The 26763-nt window shown below is 38.3% G+C and overlaps 2 protein-coding genes across 6 annotated transcripts in view; both read left to right on the forward strand.

Annotated features, from left to right (window-relative positions):
• The window catches only part of LOC117973016 (calpain-5-like), a 42808-nt gene extending 33732 nt beyond the window's left edge, over nucleotides 1–9076 (forward strand). Inside the window, exons 6-13 of the mRNA XM_059031162.1 lie at nucleotides 98–291; nucleotides 1508–1585; nucleotides 2281–2476; nucleotides 3067–3189; nucleotides 3784–3980; nucleotides 4486–4607; nucleotides 5033–5169; nucleotides 5717–9076. Coding sequence (XP_058887145.1) covers nucleotides 98–291; nucleotides 1508–1585; nucleotides 2281–2476; nucleotides 3067–3189; nucleotides 3784–3980; nucleotides 4486–4607; nucleotides 5033–5169; nucleotides 5717–5899 — 1230 coding nt within the window. The 3' untranslated portion in view covers nucleotides 5900–9076. The remainder of the gene's footprint in view (nucleotides 1–97; nucleotides 292–1507; nucleotides 1586–2280; nucleotides 2477–3066; nucleotides 3190–3783; nucleotides 3981–4485; nucleotides 4608–5032; nucleotides 5170–5716) is intronic.
• Nucleotides 9077–10900: 1824 nt separating this feature from the next.
• Nucleotides 10901–26763, forward strand: part of LOC117973044 (unconventional myosin-VIIa-like) — a 64836-nt gene continuing 48973 nt past the window's right edge. For 3 of the 5 annotated variants that reach the window (XM_059031163.1, XM_059031165.1, XM_059031164.1), the window contains exon 1: nucleotides 21443–21641. In XM_059031163.1, coding sequence (XP_058887146.1) covers nucleotides 21549–21641 — 93 coding nt within the window. In that variant the 5' untranslated portion in view covers nucleotides 21443–21548. Of the gene's footprint in view, nucleotides 11091–17741; nucleotides 17804–21442; nucleotides 21642–26763 lie in introns of those variants that run through there. The other 2 variants (XM_059031167.1, XM_059031166.1) reach the window with 2 other exon arrangements.

The following is a 26763-nucleotide window of genomic DNA, read 5'->3' on the forward strand; positions in this document are numbered from 1 at the left end:
GAAAGAACAAGAAGCGCTTGGAAACTAAAACTAGTTTTCCTTCTCTCTAGGATTCATTTTCAGTCTTGTTTTTTTAATTTTATTTTATCGATCTCAGGCTACCACCAGCGCTGACATGGAGGCGCGTCTGGACTGTGGCCTGGTGAAAGGCCATGCCTATGCCGTCACAGACGTGCGGAAGGTGAGGCTGGGCCATGGGCTGCTGTCCTACCTCAAGTCAGAGAAACTCTTCATGATCCGTATGCGGAACCCCTGGGGAGAGAAGGAGTGGAATGGGCCCTGGAGCGACAGGTATTGAAACACGTTTATTTCATTGTTGTAAGCTGTTAGGTATTGTCTAATATATTTGATGTACTTGTTTGTGTGGTGAAGATGTTTATGCTGATAGAGCCACTGCGATGCAATATGTTTATAAAGATGTCCCGTTCCAATTTACGATAAGGGTAGTGGAATTGAAGAAGTTAACACTGGGGTTAACACCTCCCTTTCTTCAAAAGTGCCATAAATATCATGCTGATATATTGGTAGATCTCACCAAATCTGGGTAAGACCGTTAGTCAGGCTTTTAGAAATGTCTTGTGGTGGATAGCAAAATATTTGCATGAGGCACCAACCAAATTTGATTGACGGTACCCCTTTTGTACCGTCAATCATGACCCCTTAGTTAACTAGTGTAACCGTTCCTCCAATCTGCGGCTGCCACATCGTTTCCCTTCCAGGTCGATGATTTAGTGTATCGTAGCTCCGCCCCTTTCTAGATGATGGACTTCCTTCTAACCCTGGGAATGAATTGTCTGGCCATCCAGTCCAGGGCACTCTGTTCCCTATACACAGCGCCCTCACAGGTCGGGAGAGAGATTTATCACAAAGAATTATTCTGTCTCTGTCACAGTAACCTTAACAACTGTCTAGGAATAATTGGGGAGGCTTTTGCAGTGATTTGCAGTTCTCAAGCAACCTCTTGAGAAAATCTGCTGTACTGTATAATGTTGTGACAATGGATATAAAAGCCAGCTGTAGTCTCCTAATTTTAGATCTGGACTCGTGCTTAATTTAATGTTTGGGGTTTTCTATTGATGATACAGTACAATTACAGTTAGAATATTTCATTTTTTAAATTATTTAAATAGGAAAAAGCTCTTTCCCTATTTTTTTTTTAAATTTCTTTGGCAATTAAATATTGATTTAGTTTTGAGTAATTGAGTAAAACAAAAAAAACTTAACTAAACCAGTGCATTAGTTTGAGGGCATCTGAAATCATTTTTTGTCAACCCCAAGATTTTATAGAAGAAGCAATGTACAAATGTTCAATGAATAATGCTTTGTAGAAAAATCTGCAGCTGTATACAGTATGATCATGTTATGACAGGTTCAACATGATTACAAAGGTTGTACTGTACAACCATTCTACTGTGCCTTTGTCAAAGCTGCTTTGGGCTGGCAAACTGCCGCTGTCTTGACTTTATTTCAAAAGGACTTCTTACATGCCCTTCATCTTGCTTTATAGTTCTGAAGAATGGCAGAAAGTGAGCAAGAGTGAGCGAGAGAAACTGGGGGTGACAGTGCAAGACGATGGAGAGTTCTGGTACTTTTTTCATTTCCTCAGCAAACAATGGCCTCTATATATCACAGATGTTTACATGGTTAGAAATGTGTACAGCTTAAATTTTAACTATTGAAAACCTAAATAATGCTAGAATACCAAAATTAAAGTTTGTTTGTATTACTTAAATTACCAGTAAATGTGCCTCAATCACTGTGTGCTACCTGGATACCTGGATTTAAAAAAAAAAAAAATCTAAACAAGGACCAGGGGTCACAAATGGAGATAAATGGGCATTCAGAACAGAAAATAGGAGGCACTTTTTTACACAGAGAATTGTGGCAGTCTGGAACCAACTCCCCAGTAATGTTCTTCAAGGTGACACCCTGGGATCCTTTAAGAAGCTGCTTGATGTGATTCTGGGATCAATAAGCTACTAACAACCATACTAGCAAAATGGGCCAAATGGCCTGCTCTCATTTGTTAACTTTCTTATGTTCTATAATGAATATGAGTCTAGTATTAGCACAGCATCCACTTCAGTGAAGGCTCATTGCCATTGGTTATATGTGCCTGCCTGTAGCTAATGCCATTGTCTCTCACCTTTTTTAATGAGCACAACCCTTTTAAAATAAATAAATAAATAAATAAATAAATAAATAAATAAATAAATAATCTGTGTTAGTAGTTTGAATGTGCATGGGATGCTACTCTTCTTCTCTGATGTGCTCTTTCAGGATGACTTTTGAAGACTTCTGCAAGTACTACACCGACCTGATTCTCTGCCGCCTCATCAACACGTCTTACCTGAGCATCCACAAGACGTGGGAGGAGGCGGTGATGCGGGGGTCCTGGGACAGACACGATGACCCCTTGCGCAACCGCTCGGGGGGCTGCATCAATTACAAAGTCACCTTTCTGCAGAACCCACAGGTGACAGGCAGACAGTGTTTACAATGAGTACATGTCTCGTTTTCTAGAAATAAAGCAACAGAGCATTAAACAAGGTTCTACAATAACGTGATAGGCTGTTAATACAGCAGCATACAATTCAAATCTGTGCAGCTCACACTCGTTTGAAGCATACGACAGGCTGTGATTGTAATAGGATTTAACAGGTTCTTGTTCCTGCTATAAATGCTGTTTGATGCCTAAAGACATGAAACTTCAGGTCCACTTTTAGTTGCCTTGCAAGCACACTGCTGTATATGGAATGCTACAGTAAGTGCATGTAAAGGTAGTGACTATGCTTCTTTTTAGCAATCTTCAGTGCCACCTTGTGGTGATATAAGGTACTGTTGAAAGCTCACATAACATTAATGGGCTCACTGTACATTTTTAGAATAGATGTTAGCAGAAGCATGCACGGTGTAAGAATTGAAAATAATACAGAAAGTGATTCCAAAACACACAATAAGAATTGCAGTAGTTTTTGTAACGCCCGTATCAATGTTGGTGTTTTGTTGCAGTACAGAAAGGCCTCAGAAATTTGAGTCTGGTCATTTTCTTTCCTTTCTGTCCAGTATGTCTTTGACGTGAAGAAGCCTGAAGATGAGGTGCTGATTTGCCTGCAGCAGAAGGACCGGAGAGCTCGTCCAAAAGAGGGAAAAGGGGAAAACCTGGCAATGGGCTTTGACATCCACAGGGTGAGGAAATGACACATCTCTGAGGCATAACAACGTTGTCTTTGTTAGTCTGTTGGTCATTTGGCAGTGAACTTTAATGGGTAATAGTACCTTCCTTCCTGCCATCTCCTTTATTATGTATCATAAAAAAGATAAGTGCACCAATAGTGAAATGCAACCAGAATTTTGAGGAACTGCGTATGCTGGACATTTCTAAAAGTAATAGAGAGATCTAAGCCATTTTTGCCTTTACTGTGGGTTTTAAGTAAGAATCGGAAGTAGTTTTCCAGACTAATTCACTACCCCAAGAACTTACCTGAACATGAGGCTCAGGTGGGATCCTAATACCTGCTGCACAGGAAGTGAATTTAATGTCTGGTAGCGCAATCTATTGTCTTCGCCCATGTCTAGAAAACGTTTACAAATGTTATAGTGCGAATTTTATAGTAATGATGGGTCTCAGTTATTACTGCAGAGTAACTATTGTAAGTTTGGGAGGGAGAGGAGGGCACAGTCAGTTTGTATTCATGTCCAGAGGTTTGGTTTAATTTGAAGCAGTCCTGCTGTCAGTGATCCTGCTGCTGTAAGGGTCATGTTGTTCTGCTGCGTTGGCAGGTGGAGTTGAACAGGAAGTACAGAATGCATACTGTCCAGCAGAAGGTGGCGGGCTCCGTCTACATCAACTCGAGGTGTGTGTTCTTCAAGAAGGAACTGCGAGAGGGCCGCTATGTCATCATCCCCACGACCTTCGACCCCGGGCACATAGGAGACTTCCTTGTCAGAGTCTTCTCAGACGTGCCTTCGGACTGCAAGTAAACATGGCTTCTCTATTACTGGATGTGAAATGTACTGGGTTCTGGCAGGGTTTGTACGATGCAACTTCTAGTTAGAATATTTAGATCCTCTCTGCAACCCTTTAGTTGGGGTAAACCAGGCTTACAGTATCTCCCAAGATTCAGTAATACGTTATTTTCTGTGTGTGTGTGTAATTGGAATGGGAGACTGTTGGGTATTGGGTTCTGTTCCTTCAGAACCTAATATTCTGGAACGTGAATTGTCCCTTGTCGACCCTTTGCCTGATTACTCTGATGAAGACATGGACTGAAAACGTACTGCTTGACTTGTATGTTTCAACAAATTGCTAAGTGTTTTTTTATTATTATTATTGACTTCTTAATGTTTTAGCAACCTGTTGAGTTACAGCAAAACAAAGCAAATGAAAAAACTAGTAAGTTGTCTAACCCATCGCTAGTTTAATGGATCTGCCCATACAGATACATGAAGACTGAATGTGACGTGTGTCTGTTTGTCCTGCAGGGAGCTGACCCTTGATGAGCCTCCGCAAACGTGCTGGACAGGGATGTGCGGATACCCCCAGCTGGTCACTCAGGTCCACGTTCTGGGTGCTCAAGGCCTTCAAGTTCAGGGTTCAAACGGAGGTACAAGAGGCACCTTACTTTCAGCTAAGGGCGATTGCAACTTCAATACTATGAACTTTTTGGTTCTGAAAATTAGATTACTGCTACTACTGTGAAGTCTGAATTAGCCATCAGTCACCATAAGGACTAAACAGGCATGGCCACTCAATACAGGTGCCTGCTTATTCAATCTCTTTAATTTCCCCACAAAGTTAAATCTGATTTGTAGTTGTTAACCTCATTAAGTATAAAAGCACTCATAAAACTAGGAACACGAGTCCTTGTCCTGTGGTAGCTTTTAAAGCAGCACATATGTGGTTTTAAACCTGAACACTTGGTTCAGTGTGACCTGAGACTTTTTGAAGTATGTGATCTAGGTAACTTGGCATCTTCACTGTTCACGACACGTCTGTACTGAATCACATTTTTTTATTTTTTTATTTCAGCTGCCAATCCCTACGTGATCATAAGCTGTGAGGGAGAGAAGGTTCGCTCTCCAGTCCACAAGGACTGTCTGAATCCAGAGTTTGATGTGAAAGCACTATTCTACAGGAAGAAGCCAAGGGAACATATTCACATACAGGTACAGGAATACGGTGTTAGGTTCATTATTGAAGCCGTACAGGATGAGTCTAGGTCTGCCGCCAGAAACACTATGGCATGTTAATCCATATTAACCTTCATTTTTGGGATTTGGCATTTTTAAATCTAGTTTAAAAAGAAAATGTATGCAAAATATACTACCTTCCACCAAGACCCCTGCTCTTTAAAAATATTGATATAGGTGATCGAAACATTTTTGATATAGCTGAATAGATGATCATCTCCTCATTAAAAAGATTTTAATAATCAAACCTTCTCAGCAGTTAATGAATGATAGGATTTTCTTTATACTCAAAAAAGTTTGAAGAAATATATCCCTTTCTGACATTTCTAATGTCTACAAGTCACTGGACCCAGGCTAATATCTCTTTCATCATTCTTAATGCAAAACTCACACTTGGCATCTCGTTTTCACTTTCAAGTATGTGGCTTATTGGGTGAGCAATAGAAAATATTAACATGCAGCTGTTAAGAAGATGCGATCAGTTGTTCCAACACCCTTTTCTCAATCTCTACCTTTCTCTCAGATCTACAGTAAGAATGTGATGTGTGACACCTTCATGGGTCAGGTAATCCTCACTAGTGACCCCAGTGACCTCCAGCAGGAGCACACCCTCCACCTTCGAGACAAGGGCAACAGACAAAGCAACGACCTGCCCGGCAACATCACAGTGAGCATCATCACCAAAGATGTGCTCACCAACATATAACGTCACTGCAGCCTTACAGCGCGTGCTGTGCGAGCGACATGGGCGACCAAACGATTGAAAACGACAACCCTATAATAAGAGCAGATAAAAAGGTGTTCACAAGGGCTACCTGTGTTAACAACTGGCTTTGCCAGCCCAGCAGATGGCGCAATTTGTTCAGGATCAACATGCTCTACAGAATGTGTTGATGTCTCCTGCCTGCACAGCCCTCTCTATAGAAGAAGTCTCCATGGTAATTGTTAATGTTTGCCAAATTACTGTTCTGTGCACAACCGTGTTGTGATGTCATTAACCGATTTATTATTAGTCATAGAAAGGTGCATTTTTTTGGTTGGAGGTTCATTGTCTTAATTAAGTAATAAGGACCAAGCCACATATACCACGCATGTTTTCTGTGCTGAAAAATATATTTTTATGTCTTCCTAAAATGGCATAAAAGATCATTTTTTTAAGCCAGGTAATTACACAACATTGCCAGTAATTATTAGCATGAAAATATGTTTATCTAATGAAATAATAAATAGAATAGCATAAGGTTTAAGATTTATATATTCGCTACTGTATAATTTTACTTGTTTTCCAGTGTGTGTAACCCTAACCCTAACCCTAACCCCAACCTAATACGTTCTATTGTGACAAGTGCTTTATGGGACCAAAGAAAGCCATAAAATGTTGAAGGTTTAAATGTCTTACCACATGCTAATGACAAATTGAGATCTTCTTTCTGTCATTCTTTGTTAACACTAGAACAACCAAAGAAATCTGCCCATCTAGAAGGAACGAGGGGCCATTTTGACCCCTACTTGACCCTTCTATGCTATAGTTGCCAGTGGTGTGACTAAAACACCATTATCATTTCTGATAGCATAGTGTTCTACTACTGGCATTGATGCTCCTGAAAGATTTTTTAGGACACAAAAAGATTAGAAATCCTTCAAAACAAAAAATATAAATGTACCAAATCATTGTGTATTTTACTGTTTTACATTCAACTATAACTGTCATTGGGGATATTTTAAAATGGGGTTGAAATGACCCCTTGTTGTTCTAGTGTTAATGATGTTGTTTGCACATGACGTTGAAAAGTAAGGGTTGTCTGTGCATGTTTCTGAAGGCTTTTCACACTCTCACAACTGCAGTGTTGCCAGAGAGCGGGAGTTGGGTATTTAGTATACCTCATTTGGCTCATACACAGTAGCAGCAAAATATATATATATATATATATATATATATATATATATATATATATATGATGTATATATATTGTGTGTGTGTGTGTATGTATTTATGTTTTGGAATAGCTGTACATTTTGGTGTGCAAACCCTGTAAAGTTCTTAATGGCCTTGCCTGCTATAAATTTGTAGCCTTTCCTGAAAGGACAAAATGACATACTATTTAAAAAAAGTCTGCACTTTGTAATCTGACTGGCTCACAGATTTTAAGATTATTATAAAATCATTACCACTTGTCCAAGTTTGGGTGTTTACTGGTGTGCACTGGCTGCTTTTAGGAGCTTTTACAGGTACAGGTTTTGTCCACACAATATTTATGTAAACATATTCACTTTTTAAACTATAGCGCATTTTGTACCTTTTTAAATCATGGGGATATTATTCAGGCAAAGCCTACTCAGTATCCATAGCCCTAGTTAGTATATATAGCGTCATATGGCATTGTAGAGATAGATGGGGCTGGCAGTCACATGATTTCAATGGAACAAGGAAGGCTGTTCAGTCCTGGCATTTAGGATCATCTAGACAAGCTAAAAGCCAGGCAAAGAGAAAAGGGATAACCAGTCAATACTGGAGTAACAGAGCCCAGAAACACTCGGCAGGACTGCAAACACCATGAAACGGTAAGGGGATGTCAATCACAATGCTATGTGAAGGCCCTTACTCTTACAAACAATTGCTTGAGCAGATAGCCTTTGAGTGGCCAAATATATACTGCTGGTATGAAGTGTGTCTTAAATTTGAAGAAGGAAAATATCAGGTAATTTTGGTGTCGGTTTACAATGAAGTCTTAGGAGTTTACTATGCGGAAACAAGCAGTCCAAAAAAAAAACAAAAAAACAGATGTACCGTAATTTTTAGAGCAGAGCGCACTCCCTGTGTATTACACGCACCCCGTTCTTTGTGTTTCATTTAACGCCCCTTGTATAACACACATCAGATTTTGCTGGCAGCTGCCAGAAGACCGGGTTAGTAGTCCTGTAGGTTGCGACTCGATATAAACTACACTCCTATAAACCGGGCGCTTCGTATATATCATGCATCCAGCGTATAGAGAGCCGCAATGCTTCTAAAATGTGTGAAAGGGTGTGTGTAATATAAAAATAGTGTGTTGGGTATGCATTTTAACTACAGTGTACTTTTGAAACAATTTCGGTCTAGGTAGTTCCTTCAAAATGTTAGAATTCAGAAACAAAAGCGTCAGTAAAAGTAATCGGCTTTGTGGGGACGGCCTGCCTGACATTGCACGTTGCATGATTTTTATTGATTTGCTCATATTGCCAGTTCTCATTCTGTTATGATGTGTTCCGTGGTGCCTTAGTAATGTTCTGGAGTATCTTTGCACCACATTACCCTTGCAGAATAAATACAAGTTTAAAACTGCAGGACAAGAATTCTACAGGCTTTTAGCAAAATGCCAACCTTTCATGAAGTTTCATCGAGTTAGCATGCTCGCCGATACACACAACTGAGTAATGCGACTGCAGTAACATGGGATGCTTGTGCACTGTTATCATATAATGGTGGCATTCTGCAGTCTGAGAACCAATTGCTTTATTGTAATGCGGCAATAAGCTTGCCTTGATATTTGCAAATGCATTGCATGATAACATTGAATTCTCTTCTGGGTATTTTTTTTTTTTATATCAATATTTTGTACATTTGTGTTATACACCCCCCCTCCCCACCCAGGGGTTCAAAGCCAATATTATGTTTACAATACTTTTTAATGTTGTAAAAATACAATCATGTGTTTATAATTTAGTTTTTTATGTTTCTGCCCACACTGTTTTTTTTTTTGTTTGTTTGTTTCTTCGCAGTTTGTTTCTACTGTGGCTATTTTATAACTTTTTTTTTTTGATGATTATTATAATTTTTTTTTTTTTTTTTATGATGTCAAAATTTGTGGCATGAATTTGAAATAAAGACTTTTATTGAAAGCTGTCTCTGCCATTTGCTTTAATAATAAACCATGTAGAACTAATAATACATTTTGTCTGCTTTGCTCCCAATAAATCATAATATTGTCTTTTGTTTATAATTGACAGATATGAGCTTATTTATCCATGAGGTGTCACCAAACACACTTAAAAAGTGGGGACATGTTTGAGTACCTCTGTGCTGTGTAGATGTCCACTGCTACACTTGAATATAACTGGGACCTGGTTTAAATGTAACCTCTCTGTAGCTTGATTTTACCTTAACAAATCAATCAAATTACATCCCCATGCAATTTTTTTTTTTTAAATGTAGTGGTCACAATTATGTTACCCCTGTTTTTCTCCCCAATTTAGAATGTTCTGTTATGTTCCCTCAATGTAGAACGTCCCCACAACATCTTAGCAGAACTGAAGGTAAGATATTAGATGTTACTGTGGCTGAAGTGACTGCAGCTACTGTATTTAAATAATTCCATACATTGTCCATACCATGCACATCGATTGACTACATAGGTCTCAATGTGTGGTTGTGAAAGTAATCTCTGTTTCAGCAAACCTGCGTTTTCATTTTAAAACGTGATTATCTGGTACTTCACTGGGTTAAATAAACCTCTGTTGGCAGGCCATGTTTTCTGAAGAAAATCCTGTACAGGATGGGTTCGGGTTATATTCCCATTGTTGATATGTTGGGGGATGCTGTCTGATGCCTTACAAAACCGGGTTTCATGAGATGGCTGGGCTAGAGTCAGTAATCATGTACCCTGTTTTTCTAAAAGGTTCAACAGATGGTCACGTTACAAACTTTATATTAGAATGGAGTCTAGAGGGTGAAATGTAAGGGGGATTACATCTCTAGCGGGGCACGCGAATGGGGATCCTTAATACTAGTAATGCACCAGTGCCAGGAAATACTGCTCCGACATAAACTGCAGTTTTCTTTTTATGGAAAACATTATTTTATAAAACACTTTGCATGAGGGTAAATGATTTGAGAATGGTTGGTTACTTTCAAATGTTAACAAGTGCTGCAGGTTAGTCATTTTTGCATTTAAGAATGGTCTCATAAAATGTGCTGTCATAACAAAATATCAGAAGAAAAGTGGTCTACAGAGACTGATCACACGGCATGTTGTAAAGTTGTGGGTACAACAATGGAGAGATAGCAAAGGTTTTAAATCAAGTAGTGCATTGGAATTGGTTTTCATGTGGTTTTCATGTGAGCTCTTAACTTGTTTTTTTAATTTTTAATTTTGTTTTTTAAATACAAAAAAAAAGTTGAATTCCGGTTTCCTGGTACAGTACCACCGGTACCTGTGCTGTCAATAACATTGTCTAGCCCACTGAGCTGAATTTGACATTTATCACAGGAAGTGATACGGTACAGTACCAGGAAGCAGTATCGACATGCTGGAGTGTTCATAGGATACCTCAAGAACAAGGAACCAAAGAACCATATGGAAAAACAACACAGGCCTGCAAGCAAGCCAGCTGCCAGTTACAATGAGCAACAGAGAAAAATTATAAAAAGCAAATCCCAATATTTGATCAACAGAATTATCCAGAAAAAAAGCCAGGAAGCGCAAGAAAGAGATGGGTAACTTCAACACATATTTTTAGGCATTGCTCGTGACTTGGCTTACTCCCTTTGTTCAGCACCCATCCATCAGCAATACAATCCATCTCTTACTACCTAAAGGTGTGCAAGCCGTTATCTGTTTTGCATTGTGGAAAACTCCTCCCACCTTTGTAGCCGCCTACTTTGATTACAAACAAATTGCCCACAACCCCTCCCCTTTAAGAAGGATCAGTGGCTGTGAATGAGGTGCAGTTCAGCCTGTTCGTTCTTAGCACTGCTGGCTGGGGTACAAATACTTTGGGCAACCAGCAGTGCAGTTCACCTTAACCAGCATTCTGCTTTCCGTTGCCCGTTCTCAGGTGAAAAGGTTTGTTTTGTAGGCTGTGGACTATTGTCTTTCACACAGAAAAGAAAAACAAAAAGGATTCTTAGACTGTTCAAGGTAAGCTAACAGATTCAGAGCTTAGCAACCCTGTTGGTTTCTTAGGGGTTTATTCAAAGCTTCTTAGTGCAAGCATTTCTTTCCTAACAGAGATTGTTTGACCCAGGCTGTAAAGGAGCATTTGTTTAAATTAAAAAGGTTATTTTTTCAGGGTAGCATGCTTTGTGTTTTTCAGCTCCTGTACAATAAGATTATTTTAGTGTGTGGAGATAAAAAGCTAACAATTGAATTTCAGTGGTAACATGATATAAAATTGCTAGAAGTGAAATTTGCTTGGTCTTTTTTGTAGAGCATTTTTTTTATTTTTATGAAACTCGATAAGTGTGTATTGTACATGTAAATGCACTACAGTGATACTGTGAAACAATTCAAATGGGTTATTTGTAAAGGGTCCTATTGACAAAGCTTAAAGTCATTATTTATTTAAGGAGTGTTTTGTTAAAGCTTAACATTGTGGTCATTATTATTTAATCCATCTTTTATAGCTAGAAGGGTTTGATATTTAATATATTTCTTGATATTTTTACTGTACATTTTGCTCTCAGGGAAAGCTTTGTGAAATGCAACATTTTAATGAAATTCTCAGTGAACTGAAGTTATAAATTCAGGTGTTACATTAAGACTAGCACAGCATACACTATTTATCCAATAAGTATTGGGACAGCAACTGGGGCATGTATTGCTGCTTTACACCACTTGGACTGTCTATCATTCAAACCTTCTAGCAAAATTCAATTTTCAACAGTTTTGTCTACAGCTTTAAACAGGACAGTTTCGCTTTGTCCAGACGGAAATGCTCTCATCTGCTTTCGGGTGCATCTACACATCACATTTTCACCCCAAACCTTCAACTTATTGCTAACTTTAAAGTCACTTTCAGACTACAAAAGTGCAATTCAGCCTCCCAGTCGGACAATCTTCTCTATACAAGAGATGCTATCTCTTTGGATGCTCCTGGAGCTCTGGGATCCTATGTGTTGGTCACCGGCAAACCAATAGATGTCCAAATTCCTAGCAGGGTTAAGCCTGGGCCGTTCCGTGATCAAACTTCTGTGTATTCCGTAACATTCTTTGACTTGCCATTAGTCTGTTGGTGATGTAACAGTATATAAATGTCATTCTCATGGAATGGCATATTTCTGAAACAGGCAGCTTGTAACTTCAACACACCATCAGCACCAATATTTCTGAATCCTGATCTTCAAGGCCCATTCTAATCCAGTGAGGTCCTAAATTATTGAATTGCTCTATATAAAGGTCAATTAAATAATTTAGGACTTTGCTGGAATGGAGCTCCAGGTCTGGAGTTGGGAAACACGAAAGAGCTGTTCTAGCTGCCATGTAAAACACAGGGATGTAGCTTTGGAGCCTATGGCAATCTCTATGAAACATGCTTCAGGGCTGTGTATCGACAGATAGCAGGCATGGTTTAAGCTGGTTTTGTCCTTTCACATTTTCATCAGATTCTCCTGCTAGAGCTTCGCTGACCTCTTTACTGCAGTCATGCACACGCACTCCCTAGGAGTTGAATAAGCGTCTCTCCCTTGGTGTAATGCTGGCATTCGATACTGAAGTGTTACTGCGTAACCGAGACGACGGACGGGGTAGAGAACTGTGTAGAGCAGTTACAGTGCGTTATTATTTCGGATTAGATAAAGGATTTTTGATACTTTGGCAGCCAAATGCCTTGCTCCTGACTCTCATGCTAATGTGACTTGCTTTTTCCATTCTCTGTGATTCACAGCATTGGGTTCTTACAGATATATGGCCCGACTGTACACACTAACTGACAGGGCCTAGCTTCTGCTGTTACAATCCCAAACTCAGGAATGTGCTCTACTCTGAATCTGACTCCAGAATTTTATTAGTCAAGCTTTTCTTATTAACTGCTTGGGTTCTAATTTTAGCTGTCATTTTATGTCCTATGTGACGACTATGATACACAAATTGGTGATCTCTTTTGAGTGGGTCAATTCAAGCTGGGATGTCAGTTTACCAGGCTCTCAAACTGGGATGTCAGTTTACCAGGCTCTCAAACTGGGTGTAAGAAGGCTGGGAACCAAATCATTTCCAAAATATAGATCTAAATAAAGAGTCAGCAGAGCTGGTGGGATTATCACAGTAATCTGATTAAAACGTTCAAGGAGTCAGTCACGAATTTGCTGCAAATCACATGTCTTCCTTGATCACCTGACTGCAGATGCATAAGCATGACCTCTGGGATTTACATTTGTGCTTTTCATTTTATTTTGCAGACCTGCTCACAAAGGATGCTCGATTGATGGCACAGGTTTATCATTATAATTACAGAAGTGTACACAGGGTGGGAGATTGGAGAATAACACTATTAAAAATGTGTTGGTTCACATTAATGCCCCCTTTGTAGTTAAATATTTAAATAAAACTGACAATAAAAACACTAGACTCATCTCTTTAACATGAGCAATTAACTCTAACGGTGTGTCAAAATGCAATTGTCAGTAGGAAAGCTCTCACCGGTGCTGAAGAAGGGACTAATAATAAAGTTAGTCTCTTACTCTAACCTTTAGTCTAACATTGATGTCACATAAAGCCCTTCTGTGTAAAATGAACCAAGGCAGCTAGAGATGGGCTCCAACAACGAGGCTTATGGCTATGAATCTTGCTGCGCTAACACTGTATAATAATAAGCCTCAATGATGTGATGAAAAACAGAAACAAATGTACAAGAATTGTAACCCAAATAGTATTAAGGACATGTGGGTGAGAAAATATTAACTTTGTCCCATTCTACCTTTAAGCCAAGTACAGTCTTATAAAAGAGAGCTGTAGAAAAGTATCATATGGTTATTTTCTCTGCAAAGGGCATATTGTCAATTATCAATTAACATAACGATTTTGTAGTTAGTGCAAAGGCAAATGCACTTTTTTTGTAGTTTATTAACTGTTATTATAAAATGGCTTGGATAAATAAGGCACTGTGATTGGCTGAGCAAGATCACATGATCGCGCAGTAAGAATTGTCTTACTGCACGGCTGTGACATCATAGACCAACTCACTTAACTGATCTATTAATATCACTACGCCTTAATAATAATAATTAATAAAAGCGAAATAACCCACAACAGGGTGTGCCGTAACACAATTCGTATTAACATGGTAACAAATGTGTATTTTGAGTTAATAGATAGTTGATATATAGTAACCTATTTTTAAACTTACAAAAAGGCTGTCTAAAACTGCAAAAATCAGATCCTTACTGCAGGATTATTAACTCAAAGTAGATCATTGAAATGGGGTTATTTAAAGTCACTTTTAAACTCGTTAGTGATAGTGTGTTTAGCCAATGAGATCAGGTTTCCTTTGACATTTATTAACATGTTAAAAGGGTAGTTAACAGTTAATAAACTAAACAAGTGCCCCTTAAAACGAAGCGTGACCCACAAATATAAATGTGACAGAGTAGGTGCTGTGAAACTCAGGAAAGAACAAAAATGCAGCACTCTGATAGGCTGAAACACTGTACAGAATGTTGATGCGTTGGCATGAGATAGGATGTCATTGTGGCTCAGTTTTGCGCACCATGTGAAACATTTCTAGGGGTGATACCACTGGTTAAGCGATACTGTTGAAATGTTAAGCAACAATAATTTGCGGAAGCGAAAGAACAAAGTGAAATAGTTATCCCCTTTTACACCCTGACTCCACATTACACATTACATGCACTGTAGGGCTGGATCGGGTGTCACAATACACAGTGCCGTGCATCCGCGTTATCTCCCTGGCCTGTAGCACGCAACACGATAACATGTTCTGACAATATTACTTTTCAAAACACAGTCAGTCAGCTATATTGTCTACTGGATCTGCTGTTGTAATTAAGTGTTTAATTATTAATGGTATCATACTTTGAAGTCCCATGGGGATTGCCTGTTCGGCAGTATGCTTCAGCTTTAACTGTTCAAACTCATGCTTACTAACTGTTCCAGCTTCTAAAAATACTCAGAAAAAAGGCTAAGTAAGTGAGGTAGGGAAGGGTACCAGTGTTGCACAGACTTCAGTGGACAATGCTTCACCTATGGGTTATCAGTGCAACTCCAATATGATTCCCCACCTCACTTCCCCAAAACCTTTTTAGAATGTTTTGTTTTTTTTTAAATGTGTGGGAATAGATCATAAGCATGGAAACCAAAAAACAAATAATCATACAGACGTGTTTAATACCCTATTGTGTGTTCTGTATGATTCGGCTTAGATCATTATTTGCCATTCTTACTAACCAATGAATATTAGAAGAATGTAGGTAATATACAGTGTCTATTTCAATACCAACAGTGGGCTGCTTTCTGATAAAGTTGAGTGCACAGAAGGCTAAGCTACAGAAGAATGCAGTAAGCTGGCACCAAATAATTATATTGTAATGTAACAGGACCGGGCGCTACACCAAGCTGGCACAGTGACTCAAACAGGGTGAAGCGGTATTCAAAGACCTGCCGAGAAGCATCCTTCTCATAAGTCTTGACACCTATTCAGTGTAGTGTACTGAGAATGTTTCCATCCATTTGTTTATAAATTAAGCGTCAGCGTAACAGAGGATCAATTGCAAATTTTTATAAGATAAAGGCGTATACTTTTCACTGTATGCAAATCGCAGGCAAATCGTAAATGTATAATGTGGGCAATTTCAAAATGGAAAATCAAATAAAGCTAGATATAAAGAGTTGCAGACTTGTTTCTTTAACTAATGCACAGAATGCAGCTCTGCTTTGTCATACAACAGTGCAGTAGCAACCGTTGTGCAAAAATACCATCCTTTAAAAAGAGTACACCGTGGTAAAAATATAGAAAAGTGAAATCGTGTGAAGAGCACACAGTCCATGGTAAATAATCCATTAGCACAGTAATGATGAAGTGTTGGAGCTCCCAATGAATACATAGTGCTGTAGTCAGCTTATCTGAATACTGCACATTTGACTAATAATGGAAACATCTGGAAGGCTACAGTACAGTACTATACAGTAGTCTCTGGTTAAGGGAACACCCCTCAGGAAGCAAGCGAAATGTTCTCTTAGCCGAAGTGTTCTCTAAGACAGAGTTGACCAGCAGACACAATATGCCAAGGCCAATTACGACATGAATCAATAAACACAAATGTATTTATTACTTATGTCATGACGCACGTGCATTAACATATGAAATGAACAGACTAAGTAAGATAAAAGCAATAGGCAAGCATATGTTAATAAACTATGATAATAAACTAACTGACAAAGTAACGTTAAAAAACTAACTGATAAACTAACAAAACACCCTTAAATTCTGTAAAAATGCAGCAGCGGCTCTAACAGTAATTATGAATATGAGAATGAATTTTAACGTGAATTTGAATTTAATGATGACGAGTTATCAGGTTACAAAACAGTACTGTCAGTTTTGAATCGGTTCGCAGCGAATCGCTATCCGTGCCAAAATGTCATTCGAAGTGAAGTTCCTTTAGACGGAGCATTTGCAGTGGGATAATTCTGTTTCACCACAAGGGTGTTCCCTGAGCTGAAGTGTTCTCTCAGGAGGTGTAGGTGTTCCTACGTGGAGACTACTGTAGTATGAACAGCGTCCTCGTTATCTGCTGGCTAATTAGCTTGTGCTGTTGGGAGGATTAACACTCAGCTTGGAGCAACATGACCAGTCATGTGACTGAGATAAGGGCACAGGGCCTCTAATGTGCCTTGTGTCGTGGGACAAAACAATCTTGATTCTGTGTGAGAAAGCAAGGTGAAGAAAAGAAAAGCTGTGATTTAGTCTGTTTGCATCTGGTTGCAAAAGGTTTTTTTTTTTTTTTGCTCTCACCCTTATGCCATTCCCAGGCGTGGGTGGCTGCCATTCATTGGAGCGTCTCGTTTTATTGCCACCATATTTCATTTTGTCACACACTTTTGTTGCAGGCATCTGTGTGCTTTGTGAACCACTTTTTTTTTGTTTTTGTTTTTTTGGTCAAGATGTCAGCTCACTTCAATCAAATAGTATTCGATATTCTTGAAAAAACACATATACCCTCAAATGGTATGCTTTTATTCATTAAGAATGTCTTCCAAGTGTTAAAACTATAATTCACTCACAAAGTCATGTACAGTACGTAACACAATTTTGACACCAGTTTGGCAGTACCAATTGCTGTGTGTTCTGTCAGAAATACCCAAACTCTTGATGTGTGTCTTTACAATAAATACTTGCATAGAAAGGGTTACACTTTTTAACTTAATTTTCTTGCAAAGTGGTGCACATATTTGGCCTAGAGCTATACAATTTTCTTTACAATAAACCTCTGAAAGTTTATACCTCAAAGCAATTAATAAGGCTCTGTATTATGTACACAGTTCATCCATTTTGTGCCCTTTTGGGCCATTTTGTTTACAGTATTAACCTGCTTTTTGGTTAATGGATTATCTACGTCTGGTGTTAACTTAGCAATGATATTGTTCATCGTGTGCTCCTCTGCGTGCTCTCTCTCTCTGCTTTGGGCCCCGTAAGACTTTCCGCATCATTTGCATAAGTGGAGGATACTTTTTTTTTTTTTAATCTGCAACTCATATGACTGCCTCCTGCCTAAAGAAGGTGAATTCAAGTTTGGTATCCATGAGGAAACATTCTTTTTTATTGTTTCTTTGTTTTAGGTCTGCATGTGCTGACTTCTGATGTCAAGGACTAGACTGGAATCATGGTTATTCTACAACAGGTAAGGTCAGGATTTCCATGTATTTGCTTTGCTGGTGACAACACATTATTGCATTTTAATGACACGTTCTATACCTGTAAAGAAATGTACACTGAACACTTTTTTTGTAAACTTTCTGTGTTAAAGTTAAGACAGACAATTCTATATACTCATGTCATTATTACAATATGAATTATTACATACTGGTATTTGTTTGCTCATATGTTATATGAGTTTATTTAATCACATTTCGCACAACATCCAATATACTGGACAATGAATTTGGTGGTCCTGAAGATATAATTTTGTTGACAACAATTTTTAACACTCCTGTATCAAACTGTAGTTGTAGCAGGTGTCAAATCCAATCCATTAAACTCTATCATCTCACTGCATCTTCTGTTAACAAAGAACTACCAGAGTGGACTCAATCAAATACACCAACTGCACCAGAACTATCCAGTATAAAAGAGTTTGCTCAGTTATAATTAAAATGTGTTTACCTTTGTTCCACATCCTACAGTACTTGCTTCTCTTTCAATACAGTATTCATTTTGTTCAGTATGCTATGGTAGACAATACAGCTGAATAAATAGAAATTAACTCAGTGGGTTTTCAGGATCCTTGATCATTGCTGTTCTGTTGGTTTCACATTATGAAACATATGTTTCGATCTACATTGTCTTGTACTACTGTATAACCTTTTAAAACAAACAAACATATGGTATACTAAGGCTGTATACCATATGTTTTGTTAAATCTAGGATACTAATCCTAACCCTTTTGTGTAAACTGTGGTCATTTACCTCAGAGACATTTCAATTAAAAAGTACACTTTACTTATTTACAGTCATATTTGTATTAAAATGTTGTATTTATTTCAAATTATGAATTCATTTTCACATATAAAGCAGTATTTCATTACAGCGGTGTACAACTGTATCAAGATTTAAATAATGACACGTTGAAAACAAGTACAAATCAATGCAAGATCCCTACACAGCAGTACATGTCTAGTTAACTGTCTTGTAAAATATTATGCAGTTGAGGATATTCATTAACCATTTAAGTGTTTAAACTTTTACAGCCTTAGCCTTAAACAGCAGCTTGGCAAGTGTGTGAAATATCTATCTAAAAGAATGGATACTTGCTGTTGTTTAGATTCACTTTGTATCATTTTCTGTTTCAGTCGTCGTAACATCCTGATGACTTATTTTAAACTAAAGTTTAAAGCCTAAGTACGGCCTGATTAGATTACTCTCAGAAACTTGTAAAAACTCGCATTCGATAGAAAGGAGTGGAACCATCAAGCTGTCCTTCTGCAACACTCTGCCCCTAGTGGATGTTAGAAATAAGACATTTGTTGCTGATGTAGTTCTTACATCCGCTGTGAAAGGGGCATTATGGTGTGTGCCCAAATAGCCAGAGCACCTGTATCCCAGACTGCAAACCATTAAGGCCTGCTGTGTCACACAGAAATGGCAAACTGGCCGTAGAGCCACAGTATGTGCTGATGAAGACAGCCTTTCAAGCCAGTCGCAGTGACACGGGTAACGTAGGTCAGAAGCTATGTGTGGAGGTCGCTTTTTATTTTCCACACATCAGAGCTGTTTGAGCTGTGACAGACATAATCAGGGGCTCAGAATCTGGTTTGCAATCTGGAGCTGTCACTGCCAAGTGAAAAGCCACCATGGGCAGCCAGAGTCTGTTTGCCAGAATGGCCCATAGTCTATCGAGTCATCCATACACAGGGACACGTTCTCCTCACTTTTTCAATGATGGGGAAATGTCCCACTCTCAATGCAGCAGTACTAAAACTTGTATTTCTCAATAATGTATTCATATAATCACTAGTCTAGAGTCCCCACTAGGAGCTGTGTGTTAATTTGTAATTGTATTACAATGTGACTCAGCTACAGCTTTGTCCCCCACCCCCACCCCATTTTTGAAAGCAGTTACGCCACGGGAGCCATCATTTTTGAGGCTGTTCCTCATGAAACATAAGTTATGTGTGATGTCTTGAAATGTGACTACCAACTGAGTGTCAACTATCAGTTCTATCAAAGACATGCAACAGAGCACAGGTCCTGTTCACAAAGCTTATGTGTTTAAAATATATATCTACTGTATTTTAAAGCCTGTTTTAAAATAACATTGTTTTAATAACTAATAAGCTATAGCTTTGTGAATAGTGTGTGCTACATATTGCAGGTATATTTAAGTACTATCTTTTATTTATTGGTTAAACAGTAAGTCTCCAAATCACCCAGGTAATAAAGTAATATATAATACATGTAAGCACTGTAGTGTGTAATACTAAGCTGCATCTTAATATGCAGATACAAGATTATGTGTATCACATTTCAGGATACAATAGCATGAAAGATGCAAAGTTGATTACTTAACAAAGTGGCCTTAATTACAGAGTGGCCTTATGAAAAGCCATCTTTTGGTATACTATAGATTACCATAGTAAATAAAGGCCTAATGTTGAACTCCTGACCTCACCAATCGCTTTCTCTGTTTACACAAAGCCAGCAAAGACTCTGACCCAGAATAGCTCCTTTCATTGCTGGTGCCCTGTGACTGTAAACTAGACTGATTACCCATAAGCTGATCAGTATCAGACACATCCTAACACTTTAAATCGTGACAGCTAGTCAGCTGAATTCTTCTTTTTAATTTGCCTATGCAAAATGGGCAACAGTGGATGTTGAGTGTAAGTCTTGGTTGAAAAGTAGCAGGTAGTGCAAAACAAGCAAACAAAGACGATTTTAAAATACCTGCTTGCACTTTCCAGGAAACTATGCATCAGGATCTCTTAGTTTGAATATGAAAACAAGCTTGTCACTGGTATTAATCTGCCGCCACAGTGGTTAATACAACACAGCCATCAGTAACATGAAAAGGTTACTCACCATGCCCTACTGTTCATCCACTGTATGTACAAATGCACGTCAGACATACAGGCCGATGCATACAGACAGCTCCCTTCATATAGTGCTAGATTCTGAAGCTCTCCATATTGTGCTAATGTATGCCCAGGCCATAATTAAATAAGTGTTTCTTTAGATTTACAGTAGGTAAAAACTTAGCATGACATACGGGCGGAGAGACAAACAGGGTGCCTCTGTATGCCACCAGAATCTGATACTCTTAATAACTTGTGCTAAAGAATGTCCTTTTAAAGTTTCATCATAATTAAAAAATATATATGTGACTTTGATTTTTTATCCAGATTTATTACTTTAATATTGAATTCAAACACCAAAAACTACAGAGTACAACATACATCTAAGTAATGTCCTTATGTCTCCCAGGTCTTGGTAATAGTATACTTCTGACATGTTTAGGTACTGTAGAAGTGCATTTGTTGTACATGGAAATACTCAAACCAGTTTGAATGACTGAGTCTGATTTACATCCATTCAACTGATTGGTTCTCAGGAATGGTGGCATCTGCTTGTCTTCTAGAACCAGCCATAGCTCATCAGGCTTTATGAGCAGCAAATTGGCTTTGACACTTTCACCATTCAATACAAAAATGAGTACAGTACAAGCCTTTTCCAGGATTTCTTTGCATGAACAAAACTGGGGCTGTTTCTCTTGTGAGCATTCCACAGGCCTTCAGCAGAAGACACAGTGACCTAAACCTTTGGAGAAGGGATACAGCAGGTGGAAGGCCTAATGGCTGTAAAGTAGTTATTTACTTTCTAACCTGCAAGACAGTGGCCAGAAAGAGTTCAGATAATGAAGAGCAGTTGCTATGGCTTTAAATAAGTGGACGGGAGACCAGGAGTTTGAGGCTGGGACTGACAACGCAGTGAAACAGCTCTGTCTAAGTTCAGATACAATTAAGGTAATTTTCTAATCATCCCTAACTTCAAAAAGATCAATCAGAATTCGACTAGTGCTTTCTTTGGTGTACGTGTTTGTGTCTTGTCATTTCCTTTTAAATTTCTTTAGCAGGTCATTGCTACAGATCTGTAATGAGGGTATCTATAATATATTTAGTATGATATGTTTGGCACTGTTATTGGATTATTCTAGGTGTTTATATTTGGCTCTTAATTTGTTTTTTTCCTTCGCAGAATCTTTGCTTTCATTGGTTGTGTTAGTTTTGGTCACGTTTTATTTTAAGGAGCATGTTTTTTTGTTTATTAACTGTGAACAACTAGTTTATTAACATATTAACAAATGTATATTAATTTCAGATCACTACTTTGAGATTATCAAATCCATATTGATCATGTTATTGAAATGGAGTTCATTTTGTCTAAAGACACTTTTAAAGATGTAACTTTAATGCTATATTGTTTATTTAATCCACAACTATGCCGTATGACCCAATAAATGTAACTGAATAAATGAGTCTTAACTATTCCTGCATGACTAAAATGTGGAAGAGCAAATAAAGACATCTCTGCAAACACGGTTTCATTTAGTGATACATTAAGTGAACTGTTGCCCTTTTCACTCAAAGTAAACAGGTTTAAACATGCCTACAGTTCTGCTTTGAGCTATACATCATGTTACGGTTCAGTAGTTACAGCACAGACTGGGTTTGAGGGAGTTTACATATACGAAGGTCAATCTTTATCACTAAAAACTATGCAGTGTTTTGTTTCTAAAAGATATTGTTTAGAAGATGAATGATTGTCAACCTTTTTTTGCAGTTTGACCATAGGGTGCGCAAGGTTTAATGTAAGAGGTGTTAACTAGGTAGTGGAAGGGGTAATAGCCTAGGGGTACTGGTAGAGTACTTGAGCTGCAAGCTGTTTCAAGCTGTGTATGGAAACCACAGTGATATAAAGGACCTGTTTGTGTAAATGAAGCAGGTTATTATTGCAGTAGATGCTGGATGTATCCACTGTGACAGCCCGTCTTGAGCCTTGTAACAAACCCGAGGGTCAGGGGCTTGTTATTAAAGCAAAAATACACACTGGGAACTATTGAACCAGACATTACAGACTGCTTCACTTATTTATGTATTTTGTGTTTATTGGTCAGACTGGTCAGTAATAATTCCACATTGTTGTTGATGTTTGTGTTGGGCATTATTATTTTTGATGCATTTATCAGCAGGTATTAAATAAATTCGTTCATTAATGTGTTGGTTTCAAAACAAGAAAAGCTGTCCTTCCCTCACCTTTACAATGCAGTATCAATCAATGGCAATTAAAGCACTTGTGAACAGGTTAGCGTCACGCCCCAGGTGTTACCATCAGGGAGAGAGGCTCAGACACAGAAAGACTAGGATTTAAGTGCTGTTGCACAGTTTTAATAAACAAAACACAAAAAAGAAGGCACAGCAGTAAAAAAAAAAAAAAAAACTGTCCAGGCTGGGCAGAGACTTCATTAAACTATACAGAGACAAAAATAAAATAGCACAAGCAAACACTCACTCACTCACTCACTCACTCACTCACTCACTCACTCACTCACTCACTCATTCACTCACTTCTCATGTCTTCTCTCCATACTCCTCTCCCCTAATGAGGAGCCGAGCCTTATATAGCATGTGGCTGAGGGGTGATTGATCATTAATCATCCAAGCCCCCCAGCCACACACTCACATTGAGTTGGTAGGGATGGGTTTTAACCCTGTCCCTGCCAAAATTAAATAAATACAAACCCCCCCCAATTTCTTTAACCCACCACCAAAACACATGTATTTACAGGGCAGGCCTCAACTCTGCCACAGGGCTCTGTGCAAGTTAATCCTTTCATGCATGAAATATTGAAAATAGCTGGGAAAAAAAAAATATTTAAAGTAGCTTTTGACACATAATAAATATAGTTTTCACTGAAAAAAAATCCAAAACACACTATCTCCGAGCCTTATATGAGGTTATCATGCATTTGCGTTGTCCACATTGTCCCTATATAGAAGGTCGTTTTTCATATCCGTCTCCATATGATGTGGCCATGCATGAAAAGGTTAAAAGCCAATTCTCCTTTCATCCATGGCGCTGACATGTTTACTGCCATACTGCCGTACTGAGATATACTACTTAAAAAAACGTGCTGCATTCTTCAACAGGCGTTTTGACAAGAAGCATTGCCATGTAGTTTTATACTGTAGTGTATACTGATGCTGTACAGTATATAGATAGATGCAGTAGATACTGTAGCGAGATAGATCTGGATAAATACAATGCTTTGACTAGCAGACACTCCGGGTTGTGTAACACTATAATAAAGCCACCGCCTTACATGATAAAACATAAGCACGACTATAAATCTGACAATTTCTTGAGGTCACTGGTCTTCGTGAAGTGCCAATTAGCATGTTATGTGTCAAAGCTGCATCTTTTATCAGCTACGGGTCAATTTAGTAGGGCAGTAAATTGTGCGGAAATAAAAAGCTTCACGGCTGCTATTAAATGTTGTGAAAGTGTCAGCTGCCCTCTTTGTCTAATAAACTACTCGTATCCTCCCTGGCACAGATTCTGGCTGCTGTCCTGTCTATCTAAATGCTAATACACCTTCCTCCCCATCATGTTTTACTCCAAGAGGCTACAGATATTTCAATGCAATTTCAGAAACAAAGTACCCACAGTTCTCTAAGCCCTTGCTTTGACAGCACTATGCCAATATGACTTTCACTCACTGTCTGTTCAGTAATTCTTTTAAGGCTGAATTTTCTGGTTGAGAGCTTTAACTTTCTCATACTAATGACTACCAGGTACCTAACATCAGCCCTAAAAAGTGTCTGTAGTCATCCACAGCTTTCTTAGTTGTCTTCAGAATTAGTGTGCTCCATTTATTGTGATATCCAGCTAACAGCACCTGGTAAAATATTAAGCATTCTTACAAATAGGAAGATTGTGGAGACATGCATGGTGTTTACAGAACATGTATGAAAAATGAGGTAGCAGAAACACATACGTGTCATTCATACTGACTTCTGCATTATATCTGATACTAAGAGGTTGGTTTGATCAACCTACAGTACAGTATACCTCACCAGGATTGTCCACAGCTGTATTTTACTGGAGCATTTCAAGCACTGGGGAATTACATTGGATTACATCACTGCTTATCCCAGGATTACCCCTTGAATTAATGGATTGATTAAATCCAGTTTCTTATGGTTTCAACTCAAAGTGATTGATTAAGAGTTTGAGATTATGGATAAATGTGTGTATAATGCAAATATTGTCTTCATCGACTAGATTTTCTTCATGTAAACCACATAAGGGATTCTGCAAGATTTCTGTACCATCTGTCATTATTATGCTTCATAGTGCTCCATTGTTTAAACAGGTCAGAAGGTCAACATTGGAAATGTGTAATGCATTTTTGCAATGTAAATTCAATGATAACATTATAACCTTGAGAATAGGTTTGTGGCTACTTATTCAAGATGCCTCCTTTTATTGAAAACAAAACAAGAGCAGAAAATAATTTCTGACATTTACTGGCACATAACTGTTAAGACAGGCTTTACTATATTTAATTATAACCAATTTAAATACAAAAAGAATAAGCTTCACGTGAATATTCACACAATATCTATATCATACCTTCCTTTAACACTATAGTTCATATATTTGCATGTTACTCATTTTTAAAGAGAAGGGTAGGGCACCTTTATGTCAAAAACAGTGATAAAAAAGTGTTATTTAAATAAGGTCAATCGCTAAAGCTAATACATTCCAGTTCATACGGCATAGTGTGTACATGTAGTCCTCTTACTTAAATGAATGGTGAATGAGTTAAACTACTTATTGTTGCATTTAATATTATGTTTAATAAAGCACTGTACAGTAACTATTCCACTGTCAAAGCTCCACACAGCACAGTACACGTGTCAGAATGAATTGGCCATTGAAGGCAATGGAGGTCTGTTTCTCAAGCTTTTTGCATCGTTTTTGTTTCTGGAAGCAGAAAAACTCCAGCTATTAAATGTTACAAAAGGATTTTAGAATTCTTTTTTTTATTTTAATACCACTTTATTTGAATTGGATTTCGCATAACCTTCATAACATGCTGTTGGAAAGTACTGGCATTGAAAATACAGCACCCCAAGTTCATTTCTGTGACTCATAGCCATTACCATGTTTACTGTATTTATGGAGAACCATTAACTTGCCCAAAGCCCTTCTGTTATTTGTAATAGTTTCCAATAGAGGGTAGTCTTCTATCATGAAGTGCTGTGTGCTGTATCTGAAGAACAGGTTACCTTTTACAATAATATTTAATCAAGTTTCTATGTACCGCTATCTATTTTTATACATTTCAGAGGATACAGTGCCTTTAGCGCTTTGTTGTACCACCCAATACATGGCAGCACTTAGATTCCACGAGGTTCCTGCATGCAGTGGAATGCTATTCCATGTTTCTCAGTTCAGTGCTAGTGATGGCTTCTTCTTCTTCTGTGGGCGCTATGTATTTGACACTCCAGCTCATGCCACTGATTTTGCCATTTCTTGAAAACACAAATAGTACTTCAACCAACCAGTCGTGATCCTTATATATTTCATGCAAACTTTTTTATGAGCATTGAATAGCTACATAAATGTGTACAATGGCCTTTTTTTGGCTTGTTTTTGAAGGGGATATTCAGTTCTCCGATTTCCATCTATCTAGAGTAAATACATTGTATTGCATATAAATGGTATTGGTGTGCAAGAAAATGATTCAGGTTAACTCATTATTTAGCTAATTACTTGCAGCTAAGTGGAGTTTACTGTCTGCATGCACATTTAAAGCCGTGCCCTATAGCTGTTTTTTGTTCAGTGTAACAGAATGAATTATCAGTAAATCATTATTCAATTATTTACGGACTCATCATGAGAGCTCTGTGCATTCTATTACATGATAGCTAAGCCTTCAGTCTGAGGAGATCAGGGTCCGCTTACACACCTGCCCTGATTAGCAGCAGTCATAGCGGCAACGTCTTTCATAAGCCTTGACCAGGGACTGCAATATTAATGAGTCATTCTGTTTGAGCTCTGGACTAGACAAGGCCTCTC

This window comes from Acipenser ruthenus, chromosome 9 (genome assembly GCF_902713425.1).
Source record: "Acipenser ruthenus chromosome 9, fAciRut3.2 maternal haplotype, whole genome shotgun sequence".
Taxonomy (NCBI): Eukaryota; Metazoa; Chordata; class Actinopteri; order Acipenseriformes; family Acipenseridae; genus Acipenser; species Acipenser ruthenus.